At 53.7% G+C, this 15,010-nt stretch overlaps 1 protein-coding gene across 7 annotated transcripts in view; it reads right to left on the reverse strand.

The window, feature by feature from the left end:
• Positions 1 to 15,010, reverse strand: part of MROH5 (maestro heat like repeat family member 5) — a 70,965-nt gene that overhangs the window by 42,836 nt on the left and 13,119 nt on the right. For all 7 annotated transcript variants that reach the window (XM_038555650.1, XM_038555648.1, XM_038555646.1 and 4 more), the window contains exons 5-6: positions 11,230 to 11,389; positions 9,830 to 9,882 (exon numbers count right to left, since the gene is read on the reverse strand). In XM_038555650.1, the coding sequence (XP_038411578.1) occupies positions 9,830 to 9,882; positions 11,230 to 11,389 (213 nt within the window). The remainder of the gene's footprint in view (positions 1 to 9,829; positions 9,883 to 11,229; positions 11,390 to 15,010) is intronic.

Consider the following 15,010-nt stretch of genomic DNA (forward strand, 5'->3'; position numbering starts at 1 on the left):
GGGTCAGTTGGTCATAGAATGGGTTAGATTGACACTGGGTCACCTGCTGACCTCAAGAAAATTTCCATACATTGAGGTGTGCTGGAAAACAGGCACATCCCCGACCCAGCAGCACATCCCTCTTAGCTATTATTTTGGCTCTGAGGAACCCCAAAGGCTTAGCTAAAAAAGAAAAGGCAAATGAACAAAAAGAATGAGACCCTTAAGCCCCAGGGCACCAAGGGCCCTGCTTTCTGACATACCTGCTTGTTTCCTGTTTCGAAACTGTGGTCTTGGAGCTGTAAAAATCTGCGAAAATGGCAAAATCTTACTAAAAACAGCCTAACTTTGCACAAGGCCATTATGGGAAAGATTCCAATTAGACAGGATCATTTATTTCTGAAGGGGAACTGGAGAGCAAGGCTTCCCAGGCTAAACGAACGGAACAGGAGACCCAGTTTAATTGCATTGGAGAAGCTTCCAAAAGGCTTCACCATCCCAGAAAGGCTGCAGCCGAGATTCGTTGCAGGAAGGTTATGAACAGCAAGAGGACACAAGAGGGGCCTAGAAGAAGACCGTGGGGCTGACGGGACCCATCTCCTCGCTCCTTCCTCCTTGACCTGTGTCCCCATGCTTTCCTGACTCTGCAGAGACTATGACACAGTTCCCTTTATTTTTAAAAAGATTTTATTTATTTATTTATTCATTCATGAGAGAGACAGACAAAGACAGAGAGAGAGAGAGAGAGAGAGAGAGAGAGAGACATAGGCAGAGGGAGAAGCAGGCACCATGCAGGGAGCCCGATGTGGGACTCAATCCGGGAACCCCGGGGTCATGCCCTGGGCTGAAGGCAAGCTAAACTGCTGAGCCACCCAGGGATCCCTGACACAGTCCTGTTGGGCTGGCAAGACTGGGGACCTCAAAACGGCCGACCCCAGGCCAGCAACCTCCCAATAAGGTGTTTGCCACCCTACCCTAACTTGGCACACAAAGACCTGTAACCCTTGCCCTAATTGGAATGCCGCCCTGCCCCCATCTTCCCGCCAAAAACTCTTTATAGACCCCCCTGCGATTTGCCTGGGCGCAACTTCCCAGCTGGCAACTTCCCGGCTCTCCTCTCCCGTGCGGGCCGCGGAACCTCGGAACCTCACCCGAGAGTGCATCCCAATAAAAGCCTGTTTCGACCAACTTTCGTCTGGCCTCTCTATTCCATTTCACTAACGATCGAATTAAACCTGACAGTTCCCTTTAAAAATGAAACCAACTATAGGCTCAGTCGTCTTCCTCAGCGTCTTTTTCTCCTTGGTCAAAGGCCAAACTAAGGACAATTGTCAAAGAATTTCCTAAGCCCAAGGAGGGTCCCCAAAAGTTTCCTGAAGAATTTCCTGTCCTTACCAGGGGCCGTGACCCCAGGATGCCAGGTCTGGGTCATCTGTGCACCTGCTGGTGGGGCCCTGGGGAGCCCAAAAGTGGATACAGAGGCAGGATGGGGTCACCTGAGGGTGCTCTTCTAAGTGCCCAACATTCACCAGGGTCCCCTGAGGGACTGCAGAGAGCGGTGACCTTTCACAAGCCATTCCTAGAGCTCCCCCGGCTCCTGGGAGGTTGGTCTTTACTCGAATGTGCCAACGACGGACGCATCAGGGGCAGACTTTACAGCCTGTCTGGAAGGCCCATCCTCCGGCGTTCCGGGTTCCAGACAGTAACCTGGGGCACCCGACGTGTTCCAGCTGCCCTATTTGTACATGGATCATCTCCTGACATTAGTGGATTGAGAGAAAGGCAGAAAACAGGATGGGAGGCCAGGGGTCTGACTTGAACTCAGGACCACAGCTGCGCACTCTGGAAGGACGTCGGAGCAAGGCCACTAACGGGACAAAGTCCGCCCACCTGTTGGCCTGATGGCCACGGCGTCAAGGTCAGGGACCCAGAGCAGCACCTGGGCCTTCCAGACCTGGCATCTCCGCAGTAATCGGCCGGACAGCGGCTGTCCCCCCAGGCCCCACGGGGACTCGCCGGCACCACCTCGAGCGTCCCCAGGGCCGCCCCCAAGCCGGGGCCCCACATGGACCTCCCAGGCCTGCGGGGGCTCCCGGGGCTCTCTGATCTCAGCCACTCCCTTAAACAGTCACGAGGGACTCAAATTAAATTGGTGGGCAGCCTTGCCACGTTCTGATCGACCCCAGGGCTCCTGGGACGCGCTCTCCCCGGACAGCACATCCCTGGAGCCAGGAGGGTTTCCGTAGGGAAGGCATCTGGCCGAGTGCAGAGGGAGCCCCTGTCTCAGCCGGGGGCCCCTTCCCTGGAACACGGTCTTTTCCTGTTGTACGGTACAGCCTCTGCCAACCTGTTCGGTGGGGACCTCCTTTCTGAATTCAAAGGGCTAATAGGTTTTGCCTCCAGTGGAGACCTCGCCTTAGAATTTCCTGACGGATGGGGACCTTTTATGTTCTTTACAATCTGTCCTTGACATAGAAGAGGAGGTATTTCAACACAAGTCCCTTAATTTAATTGAGGTTCCCGTGGGCCACTTCTAATGCCGACTCTGGGACAATAGAAGTCAAGAGCCTATAAAGATTCACACGGACACAACTACACTTCTTCCCAAATTGCCTCAATACCCACGGAAGCCCGAGTTCAAACGAGGCCTCACGCCAACGGGAGAAAGACCTGACCGCCCAGGGGCTGATCGCTTCCGTACCAGCCCTGGACAGGCCATCTTGCCCATCCAGGACCCTCGTGGACAGGAGGGCCATAGGTCCGGACTGATAGCCACCAAGACAGCTGTTCTACGTTTCCCAGTTGTTCCCAAATCCGGATTCCCTTTTGTCCCAAGTTCCACCAGACTCACGGGGGTCCACTATTCACAATCGTGGACACTGGGGCACCCGGGGGGGCTCCGTCGGTTGAGCGTCCAACTCTTGATTTCAGCTCAGGTCATGATCTCCGGGTCATGAGATGGAGCCCCACGTTGGGCTCCGTGCTGGGCGTGGAGTCTCCTTGGGGTTCTCTCCCTCTGCTCTTCCCCCCGGCCAAGAGTTGTCTTTCTCAACACCCCTGGACCCCAACAGCCAATATCTGTTTGCATTGACTTGGAAAAATTGACAATAATCCTGGACAGGCCTCCCTGAGGCCCCCTTCTTATCTGTCCCAAGTGCCCCAGGATTGAGGTATCCCTACTTCCCCAGGAAATCGGGGCTCTATGGTACAGGGACAACCTCCTGCTGCGCTCAGCTCCCAGCAAGATGTCCATGGAGGAGTCCAAGTATTTGCTGCCATGCTCAGCCGCAAAGGGACATCGAGGGTCTAAAGGGAAATTGCAATTATCTCGAGGCACCGCTCGTCTCCTAGGTCATAATCCACGCCCTGGAGGACTCCAGCTCTCCTCAGGAAGGGTTAAGCTAATCAGAGAACGTCCTATGCCCACGACTGAGCAGCAGTTTCCCATACTTCGTACTTCGAGGCTGGCTCCTTGCGGAACATGGGCTCCTCATTTTTCTCCGTTGGCTTCTCTGCGCTACGAACTTATTAAAATTCCAGTCTCTTGAACGCACTCCTCGGGGGAGGTAAACACGAGCAGCTTCATAGGACTAAAATCGGCCTGCAGGGACCGGCCACCTCAGGCCCACGTAATCATTCCACCCTTTCCCTCGTTTGTGCAGGAGAGAGACAACCCCAGGATGCTCGTGTGCGCACGGTGGGAAATAGTGGCCTACTGCGTGTTCCAGCGCCTGGTCCACCCCGCGGCCCAAAGGCCCCCGCTGGGGCTGCCAAGCTAGTAGAAGCCCTGGCAGCTGCAACCCTAGGAAATGAGGCTTATTTGCCAACTGCACGTACCGTCCCGAGTTTCGTGACTCCAAACTGACTCACTCTTTCTCTGCGGCAGACTCACCTCCTATGAGATCCTTCTGCTTTCTCCACCCAAACGACATCAGACACACTCCTGCGGTGTCATCCCTGCCCATGTCATGTCCCCTCTGCCTGGAGAGGGGCCCATGATGACGAGGTCATCACATGTTGTGTGATGCTGTGTCCTGATTTACGAGATGTCCCCGTGACTAATCCTGATCTAACTATGCGATGGGTCCTCTTGGGCGAGCGGGAAAGGACACTTCTGAGCTGCTTATGCTGCTCGGGGGTGGGGGGCCTGGTGCACACTGAATCCATCCCTCAAGCAGGGCTCCTGGCCCTCGTCAGAGCATTCAGTGACCAGACGACAAATGTAATATCATACTCTCAGCAGCTTTGCCTGCAGGGTTGTCCATGATGGGGGATGTTCTGGAGACAAAGGGGTTTCCTTACGTCCTCTGAGACCTCCATCAAAATGGACCCCAAGTAAACGAGCTTCCTGCTGTTGTTTCCCTTCCTTCTGGAATCACCAGCATCACTACCAAGACTCACGCAACACAGACTGAGCCTGAGCCTGGGAGGCACCCGGCTGCCCTCGTGGAAAGGTGGCAGCTACACCATCTGCAAAGGCTGTGGCGCAAGGGCTGAAGTCCATTCTGCTTTGGCAAAAAATGACCCCTTGCTGCCAGGTCTTTGCCACCCCGACACATGGCAGCCGTCTGCTCCTGAACCCGAGACACCACAGCGGGCCAACGACGGTTTGCAAACTCGGTGGATGGTCGAAGTCTTGGGAAACGGCCACTTGGTTCTTCCTGGCTCCCTGGCAAACCTCATTTTGGGAGGTTTTTAGATTCCCTCATCTACTGTGGTGCATTTTAAATGACTCAAATTATGAATATGCATCGGTGGGGGATCTTGTACAAAATTGCAAAAACCTTCTACTGTCAGTGTCTGGCCTGTCGAACCCAAATCCCAGGGAGACTAATCTTGTTCCCAGAGGCCTCCAATGCCTCGCTCCAGACGCTTTGAGCACCTGGACTTGGTCCACCAGCTCTTGGCAGGGGTTATCGACACATCCTTGCTCCTGGATGCTCTTGTCCGGACGGGCTGAAGGCTTCCCCTGCTGCGAGACCCAGGCCCTCACGGTGACCAACAAACTGCTGGAAAATGTGTTTCCCCCTTGGGGTGTAGCTCCCGCCATCTCCAGTGATGCAGGCACCCACTTCACGGGGACACCATGCGAGCCTTGATGACCACCCCGCCAGCTTCTTCGCATTACCCTGCTCGTAATAATCATAGCAACAAGCCAACAACCCTGCTGCACCCTGTTCTCTCTGAGGCTTTAAATGTGTATTCCCAGGGGAGCCTGGGTGGCTCAGGGTGTGATCTCAGGGTCCTGGGGTCAAGTCCCTGCATCGGGCTCCCTGCTCATCAGAGAGCCTGCTTCTCTCTCTGCCTCTGCTGCTCCCCTTGCTTGTGCTTTCTTTCTCTCTCTCTGTCAGATAAATAAATAAAATCTTAAAAATAAAATGTATGTTCCCAGCCACTGCTCACCAAGCCAATGACCTCCCCAAGACTGGAACTCCAGAGAAGAAATGAAGACAGACAGTGACCGGCTTGAGCACTGAGCCTCAAGTCCTGGCCTGTGACTATCACAGAGATTTAGCAAACACACCAGGCCTGTGGATGTCACACAGGATGGACAGAAGCAGCAGAACCTCACAGCCGGGGTGGGGGTGGCATGAATGCCTTGGCTTCGGACCATACCTCTCGTCAAGTTGCCAGGCTGCCCAAGAGGCCGCTGCTACTACAGAAGCAAGAGGCCCCAAACGCAGTCACCAAACCTCAGCTCAGCACCTCACCTGGCTGCACTTTCCGCCTCCCCCGGGCCTGTGACCTGGGGCCAGTCAGGGATCTCCCGATCAGCAAGGGTGAGGCAGATGCCCGGTAGATCCCTGCCGGACCCCTGCTCTTTCCTGGTCCCCATCTCTTCTGCCTATAAAATCTCCCGGGTGAGAGCCCTTTGCAGCTCCCTTCTCTGCCAGATGGGATGGTGCCTGATTGATGAATTGTTGAATAAAGCCAGTTTCATCTTTACATTTAGTCACATTTTTTTTTAACAATGGTAAATCTTGGGGGAACTGGGTGGTTCAGTGGTTGAGCGTCTGCCTTCCGCTCAGGGCGTGACCGACCCCGGGGTCCTGGGATCGAGTCCCGCATCGGGCTCCCTGCAGGGAGCCTGCTTCCTTCCTCCTCTGCCTCTCAGCATGTCTTTCATGAATAGGTAAATAAAATCTTAGAAAAAAAAAAAGCAACAGTAAATCTTGAAGTCAGGTGCTGTTATTGCAATGTTCTCCTTCTTTCAAGATTTTTTTGGCCATTCTAGATCCCTTGAAATTTCCATGTCAAATTTTAATGTTTATTTAAAATTTTAATGTAATTAAAATATAAAGTTTTGTAGTTGGGTATTACACTGAATTTATAAATCGGTTTTGGGGAGAATTGACATCTTACCGTTGTTGAATCTTCTTATCCATGAACATCGTGTGTCTCTTCTCATGTAGGCTTTCCTTAATTGCTCTCTACGATGTTTTGTGAGGATCTTGCACATTTTGTTACATGTGTCTTTGAGTCTTTTATGTTTTTAAAATCACTATTTTATTTTTAAGAATTTTAAAAAGATTTTATTTATTTATTTATTCATGAGAGACAGAGAGAGGGAGAGACATAGGCAGAAGGAGAAGCAGGCTCCCTGCAGAGAGCCTGATGTGGGACTTGATCCCAGGACCCTGGGGTCATGCCCTGAGCCAAAGGTAGATGCTCAACCACTGAGCCACCCAGGTACTCCTGTCACTTTTTTTTTTTTTAACTTTATCTTCTAATTGTTTGTTGCTAGTATATAGACATTCAGTAGACTTCTATTTATTGATCTTGTATTTCAAAATCTTGCTAATTTCTACTAGTCATTGACTGTTTTTAAAGCGTCTGTAAGATTTTCTGCATATGCAATCACATTGTCTGCAGGGAAAGATAGTTTTACTTTTTCCACTGCAACCCGTAGGTCTTTCCCACCTTTTCTGGTTGGTTAGAAATGTCTGGGAAATTGGACCAGGAGTGCAGGGAGTGGACTGTTTGCACTCTTTCTGACTCCGGGGGGGGCGGGGCTCAGTTGGTCATCTATAGTATAGGGTGTAGGTTCTCCATGGGTGGCAGTTTCCACATTCTCCTTCTTTGTTCAGGGCCATTATCATCATGATATTGTGATTAATCATGGGAGAGATATATTTGCTCTTCATCCCATTTCCAGCGGAGCCCCTACACCCTTAGGGTTTCCTAAGTGATAAGAAAGATTAAGGTGTCTTTTGCTTTCATTCAAGCCTCTTGCAACCACACCTGAGTTCATGTTAATGTGGGGACTTTGGAAGCCCGGAGGTAACCACAAGATGAAGCTGGTGGTCAGGAGAGCCAACCATGAGGAGGAAACCCCCCCACCTCCAGGGAGGAGAGAGGAGCTGCATGGTGACTTCATTACCACTGGCCAAAAATTTCATAGTCATGCCTGGTAGTGAAGACTCCAATCACATGCAATGGGACCGGGGTCCAGGAGCTTCCTTCCAGGTTGGTGCTGGTGTGGGGAGAGTGACACATCCAGAGAGCACACGGAAGCTCTGCTCCCCTTCTGCACATCGTGCCCTGTGCACCTCTTCCATCTGGCTGCTCCTGCATTGGATCCTCTTACAATAAACCAGTGATCCAGTGAGTGAAATGCTTCTCTGATTCTGTGAGCCTCTCTAGCAAATGAATCAAACCCATGGCAGGGGACATAGGAACGTCTGATCTGTAGCTGGTTGGTCAAAAGCATAGGTGGTAGGTGGACTTGCAGTTGGCATCTGAAGGGGGGGCATCTTGTGGGACAGAGCCCTCAACCTTTGGGGTCGCATGCCGCCTCCAGGTTATGTCAGAGTTGAATTGACACCCGATCAGTGTCCACTGAGAACTGGAGAATCGCTTGTGGCCTTGGAAAACACGCATGGAATCAGAAGCCTTTTGTCAAATGCTTTTCCTTCATTGAGACGACCATAATTTCCAGACTTTGCTCTGTTAATGTATTGAATCGCACTTACTGCTTTTCACATGTTAAACTGACCTCGTGTCCCTGGGGTAAACCCCCTTCCTTATGGGGTATTGTCTGTGTTGCTGGATTCATTTTGCAGATATTTTATTAAGGAATTGACTTCATCTTCACAAAGGCTGTTGGTCCATAGTTTTCCTCTAACGTCTTTTCTGGGTTGTGCTGGCCTCACGAACTGATTTGGGATGTGTTCCTTCTTCTCCTATTTTTCTGAGAGAATTTGTAGAGAATTGATGGTGTTATTACTTAACTATGTGATGGAATTAACCTGTGAAGTATCTGGGTCTGGAGTTTGCTTTGTGAGAAGGTTTATAATTATGATTCCAATTTCTCTGATACTAGACTATTCAGATTTTCTGTTTCTTCTTGTGTTAGTTTGATAGTTTGTTAGTTTGTATTTTTCAAGGACTTTGTCTATTCAATATAAATTGCTTAGTTTATTGGAATCATATTTTGTTATTGCTGTCCCATGTCTAATGGATGTGCAGCGATAATCCTGCTATTCTGAGAACGGGATCTTGTGTTTTTAATTTCTTTGATCAAGCTGTCAAAGAGCTTATCATTTTATCAACCTTTTTAAATAACTTACTGTTGGGTTTATTATTTGTCACTTTAAAAAATTTCTCTGATTTGTACTCTCGATTTTCTCATTTCCTTCCTTCTTACTTTGGGTTTAATTTCCACCCTTGGGAGAGCGTTTTAGATAATAGATTTATACCTTTTTTTCTAATATTGGCATTAAAACATAAATTTTCTTCTGAGGTTGCTTTATGTTGAAACTCACAAATTCTCATATGCTGTGTTTTCATAAGTGTTCAGTTCAAAGTACTTTCTACTTTCTCTTGTGACTTCTTTGACCCACAGATAATTTAAAGGTGTATTGTCTAATTTCCAAATATTTGGATATTTTTTCCAGTTACATTTTTGCTATTGATCTCTGATTTACATTCTGGTCAGAGAATGTACTCTGTTTGATTTCAGACTTTTTAAACGTATTAAAATTTGATATAGTGCCCAGCAAACGACCTGTCTCTGTAAATATTCTATTTACATTTGAAAGAAACGTCAATTAGATCAATTTTGTTAATTATGTTGTTCAAGACTTCTTTATCTTTAGTGATTTTCTGTCTTATTTTTCTATCAATTACCCGTATTTCTGCCACCCTGGTATCATTTCTACCAGATGCCACTTGTTACAGCTGTTCTGGGGTTACTGTTGTTAGTAACTGAAAGTATAACTAGTATTTAACAAGGGCTTCCCGTGTATTGGGAGCAGTGAGAAGCACTTTGCGTGGGTTGCATCCTATAGTCCTCACAACAAACATTGGAACCAGGTATTTTATATCCCTACTGGACCGATGAAACTAAGGAACAGAGAGGCAAAGCAGGCCACCCACGTCACACAGCTGTGGTTGGTTGAATCTGGACTCGAACCCAGGTACGTCAGGGGGCCCATGTCCGTTCCCCCAGCACAGGAGCCCCTCAGGCGGGCGTGTGGTCAGAGGGCACCTGCAGGACACCATGCTTCGGTTGTGGCGGCTCCGTCCACTCTGGCCTGCTTCCTCCCAGCCGGGTCTCAGGGTTTCTGTGTGCTCTCTGGGCCCGAGACTGTGTGTCCAGCACCCAGGATGAGGAGGAAGGGCCTTGTCTGGCTGGACACCTGCTCTGGGCCAGGCATCCAGAGACCAAGGTTCAACACCCAGCTCCTCCATGGGTCACTTCCCCTCCAGGCCTGTTTGCTCATCCGTGACAGTGAAGCTTCTCCCTCCTTCCCCTCCCCACCCCTCCTCCCAGGGCCGGCAGGTGTCCTGCTCCACTGTTGCCACCATCGTCCCCACAGGAGGCCCCAGTGGCTGGGCTCCTCCCTACCTGGGCCAGCTGCTCTTCCCAGCATGCCTTCTCTCCCTCATTGAAGATGGCCTCTGCGGGACAGAAGGGCATCAGTGGAGGTCAAGTCTGATGTCTGCACTGGGGCTGGAGCTCTGGCTCCTTGTCCCCCAGCCCTTAGGGACTGGACTGAGTCAGGGTGGCACCGTCCTGCCTCTGCTTGTCCTGGCTTTGTGGAGGGGGGTGGGCTGAGCTTGGGCTCGAGCTCTGGATGGGGTTGTGGCCCTGCCACCCTTGCTGTGTGACCTCAGGCAAGACATGCTGCCTTTCGGGGCCTCAGCTCACCGATGGTGAATGGAGGGGTCGTCCCTCTGGGCCTGGCCATTGGGAATGTGCTAGAATGTTCTAGAATCCTCTGGAGGGTGGAGAAATAGGGCCTGGAGAGTGGTGTGCTGTGAGAATAGAAAGCTTTTATGGGACGTTGGAAACTCAAGCTCAGAGGGCAGCTGCTTTGGGGATGACCCTGGGAGTCTCAGAGCTCATCCGGGCACAGAGGGACCTCCACCCAGCTTGCCAGTCCTGGGAAGGGTGTACGAAGTCCAGTTAAGCCCGGGCCTGCCTCCTCCGGGCCTCGGAGCCAAACTCCCAGGCTCAGCCTTTGAGGTTTCCCCCGCTGGGCCGGGCCCCCCTCTAGATGGGCGAGCTCCCTACATCCATTTCCTTCAACCACCCCAACCCCTTGCTGAGGTCCTGCAGGGGATCCGCACCATTCCCTTCTCAAACTCCTACATGTTCCTCGAGACGTGGCTCCCACGTGGCTGCCTTCTCCTTCAGGAAGCCCTCCCTGAGGTCACTAGAGTGGCCCAGTGCCTTCTGGGGACAGCAGTGTGCTTGGCTCACGCTTGGGAGCAGTGAACGAAAGCTGGTTCCTGACTCCCTCTGGAGGCCGTGAGCTCCTGAGGCCCGGAGCCTGGAGCCCGGCACAGGGCAGGTGCTCAGTCAGAGCTGCTTGTTTTGCCTTCGCTAAACACTCTTCCCGGCAAGGCCCCTCCCTATAGGTCCTCCCTCAAGGTCCTCAGCCACCCCCTGGGTGTCCAGGGCGGCCCTTCCCCCGGCTCAGTGGCAGTGGCTGCTCTAGAGGCACTGGAAGCTCGACACCCCAGGCCTGTGACATGCGGCTGGGTGGCTGGCGGTCTCCTTTCATGGGGGTCCCGACGTGGCTCAGGCTGGCCGTGGGGTGGGAGCCGTGGGGGTGCTCTGGCATGGACAGGCCTGCCTGTCATGTGGCTGGAGTCTGGCCCCGCGTGTGTCCCACCTAGCCCCCTTCTGCATCTTTCCCTGTGATGTCTCCCTCCCCAAACCCTGCTGCTCCTGGGAGTCCGGGGATAGAAGCCGGCCCAGGGCAGGCTGGGGGTGCCTCAGGCCCCTCGGGCAGGACATACCATTCGAGGTCAGGATGCCCATCACGTAGAGGAGGCTGCGGTGAGGGAAGACTCCCGTCAGGACCTCGGTCTCCAGGTGCTGGGCCACCACGCGCCATGAGTGCCTACAGATGGCCAGCAGCACGTCGCTGGCTGCGTCCTGGTACACCTCCTCCAGCTCCTGGAGGCGGGAGGCGAAAAGGAAGAGTGGGCGCTCGGAGCAAGCTCTGGCATCTCACACGCGGGGTCGGTTTGGTAGACGGGGCAGCTAGTGTCCACCCAGGGTGGGCTGGGAAGCCGCGGCCAAGCTAGCCCGGCGCACAGGCGCCAGCTGAAGCGCAGGCTCCCCCGGGGCTCAGGGCTTCCCGTGACTCTCAGTACCCCTGCTGCACCCCTGCTCCTCCTACGCTTCCTGCTGCTGAGCCTGGAGCGCTGCTCCCGCCCGCCTGTCTCCCCAGATCTAGCCCAGTTTTAAAGGCTGCCCGGAGGCCCTCGCTCCGGAGATGCGCCCCGAAGGCTCCCGTCAGCACCACTTCTTTTCCTGAGCTCCTGGCAGCTCAGGGCAATGTCATAGCCTTTCATTCTTTATGACCAGGAATCCAGAGCCACAGCTGATGCTCCTGCGTGGACTTCTGTGTCCCGAGGAGCCAGAGTGTCAGGTGCCAGGGGCCACAGGCCCACCATGGTCTGGCGAAGTTTGGCTTCCTCTTTTCTCTGATTCTTAGTAAGAACCATCAGGTGATTCCGTGGCTGCGGGTGTGAGGGGGGTGCCACACGGTCGTCGTCGGGCTGAGGCCAGGGGTCCGCTCTGTGTTTGGTGGCATCTGAAAGTGAGGGGCCTGTGGTCCCTGAAGGCCCTGTGATGCTGTGATGCTGTGACTCCTCATATGAAATCATTCTGTCGTTGGTAATTCACTGCAAGTTTCCATACTAGGGCTTCGCATCCGGATGGTGCATTGAAGCCGATTTTGCTCTTCTCTGTTTAAAGATTTTCTTTATTTATTTGAGAAGGAGGGAGAGAGAGTGCACACAGTCCAGCGAGTGAGAGCACAAGAGTAGGGGAGGAGAGAGGATCCCTGGGTGGCGCAGCAGTTTAGCGCCTGCCTTTGGCCCAGGGCGCGATCCTGGAGACCCGGGATCGAGTCCCACGTCGGGCTCCCTGCGCATGGAGCCTGCTTCTCCCTCTGCCTGTGTCTCTGCCTCTCTCTCTCTCTCTCTCTGTGTGACTATCATGAATAAATAAATAAAATCTTAAAAAAAAAAAGAGTAGGGGAGGAGAAAGCAGACTCTGCACTGAACAGGGAGCCCCACGCGGGATTCGATCCCAGGACCCTAGGATATGACCCCCGCTGAAGGCAGATGCTTCACTGACTGAACCCCCCAGGCACCAGATTTTGCTCTTTCAAACACCTCAAAACAAACAAACAAACAAGCAAACAAACAAACAACCTCAGCAAAACGACATTTAGGAGATGATTTACAAAGGACGACAGCAGCCACGGCCTGGGAGCTGGAGAGACGGGGAGTGACAGGTGGTGGGGCTGAGCATGGGCCCAGGCGCTGGCCCTGTCACTGCCGGCAGGACTCCCGGGGGGCGCGTCTCCCACCCCTCTGCACCCAGGGGGCCTGGGGAGGGTTCGGAGGTTTAGGAAGGAGCCAGGTGCCCGGATGCTGTGCCCACTCCGTGCACCTGGAAGGTCCAGTGAAGTCCGGAGGCTTGGTCCCCTGAGGGGGCAGCTGCGGGCCTGTGGCAGGAGGCCAGGCGTCCAAGGTGTTGCCCCGGGGCCTCCGCCTCCAGCTGGCGCTGTGGCAGGGTCTTCCCTGGGAACTCTGGGCGGCCCGGGATGGGAGACACGGAGGTGAGCACGGGTGGTGGGCGGCAGCGGACCCCGGCCCCCCACCCCGCCCGGGTGCTCCGAGCTCCCCGTCGGCGCGAACCCCGGGCAGACAGCCACGCTGCAGAAGCCTCGGGTGTGGGAGACGAAAACCGGCACTACACACCCGACAAAACCAGAAAACAGCTCCTCAGAGGAAACACAGGCCAAACAGAGATAAAAACTTTGAGCAAAGCTATGTGTTGAACATCCCGAGAGATAAGAGGAGGTATTGCAGCCACGAATGCTATAAACTGCTTAATGTGAAAAGGAACATTCTGGAGGTGAAAACCAAGATCACGAGAGAGTTGGAGGCACCAGGGGCCCGAGCTGGAAATGCCACGGGAGGTCCGCAAGACTATGAGTCTTCAGAGAGCTGAACAGAGGACAGGGAGCTGGTTGGGGGGAGACCGGGGAGAGTAGGGGTGACCGCCGAGCACCCCACACCCCATGCCTGTGTGTTAGGTGTCTCTGAAGCCTCGGGGGGATGAGGACAGAGAAACCCAGGGGGCCAGACCATCAGCGAAGTATGGGAGGAATGTTCCAGAAGCAAGGGGCCCAAGCAGCCAGATAGCGGGAGGCAGGGCCAGAAGGCATGGTGGCTAGGGACAGACGCGGAGCGAGGCGCCCTTGGGAGCCGCAGACACAGGAAGGTGCTGCAGGCCGGCCCGCGGGAGGGACGAAGGTCTAACGTCCAGGATGGCTCTGAAATCTCTGGCCACACCCAGGGCAGTGGGACATTATCGCCAACGTGACAATGATCTCGTCAAACAGGAAAGAACTGACCTGCAAAGCCAACGAAAAGTGTATTTGGGGCCTTTGGGGAATTCTGATCTGGGAGACACAGATCCAGCAGGCAATGGGAATGTGCTGGGAGAGGGGAGGAGAGAGAGATTTTTTTCATTTTCCAAAGATTTTATTTATTTATCTGACAGAGATAGTGTGCACAAGCAGGGGGAGCTGCAGGCAGAGGGAGAGGGGGAAGCAGGCTCAGCAGGGAGCCCGAGTGGGGCTCATCCCAGGACCCCGGGGTCATGACCTGAGCCGATGGAGCCGCCCAGGGGCTCAGAGAAAGAGTTTATAAAGGCAGAAACCACAGGCTTATTATGGAAGCCGTTTGAAAGGACTACGATTGGCGGAGGCAAAACTGATTCAGGTTGGTCCCCACAGGATAGGTCCCTCTGCTGGTCGCCGGGGCGGTGCTCAGCGAAACAAGCCTCACTCTGGGAAACGCAACACGACGTGGCCATTTGTGGTTCGCACGGCCTCAAGTTCACCCTCATCCAGGGGTGGGCGTGCAGGAGACCAACGTCCCTGGTGGCCTCTGCTGCCACCCCGACAGTCCTGACTTCATTTCAGATGTTTCTGTCCACGATCTCCAACACAGAGTCCGGAGTGAAACAACAGAGAGATTTCCAGAAATGCCTGTTCGCCACCTGTACTTCCCAAACACCCTTTTTCAGGAAGCTGCTGTGTGTGCGCGCGCGTGTGTGTGTGTGTCCTCAAAGGGAGAGAGCAGGCCAGGAAAGAGGAAGGTTTGGGGTATCCGGGACGCTGTCCTCGGCTGCCCTAGACTGGGCTTTGGACACCAAGACGCCTGCAGACAGGCTGGGCTGGCCGGGACCTGGGCGATGAGGTGCCTGCTGTCTCCTGTGAGCCCTGGGCCAGCTCGCGGTGCCTGCTGAAGTGCCCGACCCACGCTGGAGAGCTGGCGGTGGGCGGCGGCGTGCACAGAAGCCGGCTCAGCCTCGGAGAGGCTCTTGTCCACTTTCAGGGAGGCTGAGCCAGGCTGGCGCCTGGACACTGGTGGGCTCCGCTAGCCTTGCAGCCATGGACAGCCTGCGTGCCCCGTGCCCCGGTATTAGCACTGCTCTGTCGACTATACATAGGTGCCTTACATTTTAAAAATATGCCTGACATGCTTCACA

This window comes from Canis lupus, chromosome 13 (genome assembly GCF_011100685.1).
Source record: "Canis lupus familiaris isolate Mischka breed German Shepherd chromosome 13, alternate assembly UU_Cfam_GSD_1.0, whole genome shotgun sequence".
Lineage (NCBI taxonomy): Eukaryota > Metazoa > Chordata > Mammalia > Carnivora > Canidae > Canis > Canis lupus.